The 322-nt window shown below is 51.6% G+C and overlaps 1 protein-coding gene across 1 annotated transcript in view; it reads left to right on the forward strand.

Annotated features, from left to right (window-relative positions):
• Positions 1 to 322, forward strand: part of EMH_0023870 (uncharacterized protein) — a gene marked incomplete at both ends in the record, with an annotated part of 2,450 nt that overhangs the window by 1,641 nt on the left and 487 nt on the right. Inside the window, one exon of the mRNA XM_013502210.1 lies at positions 140 to 286. Within this exon, the coding sequence (XP_013357664.1) occupies positions 140 to 286 (147 nt within the window). The remainder of the gene's footprint in view (positions 1 to 139; positions 287 to 322) is intronic.

Genomic DNA, 322 nt, shown 5'->3' on the forward strand with positions numbered 1-322 from the left:
GTCTCTGCAATGCCAGCGAGTATCGCTACACTGAATGCACGGGAAACGGGAGACGTTGGAACAGGATCACCGGAAACTGAAACACCCGAACCAACAACAACAACTACTTCACCAACGACTACAACTGTGTCATCTTCAGCAGTAACGGAGAAGCCAACCTCGCCCCAATCCACAGCGGCAAGTTCACCTGAAGCTCCAGGAACTCCGGGTAGTGCCACAGACGATTCAACGGATGCAGCCACAGTAAGCAGTACGACAGCAGAAGCAGTGGAAAGTAATCCATCAAGTGCGTCATCCTATCTCTTGAGTACAGTGGCTGTCT

The sequence above is a fragment of the Eimeria mitis genome, genomic scaffold (genome assembly GCF_000499745.2).
Source record: "Eimeria mitis Houghton genomic scaffold, Emh_scaff855, whole genome shotgun sequence".
NCBI lineage: Eukaryota > Apicomplexa > Conoidasida > Eucoccidiorida > Eimeriidae > Eimeria > Eimeria mitis.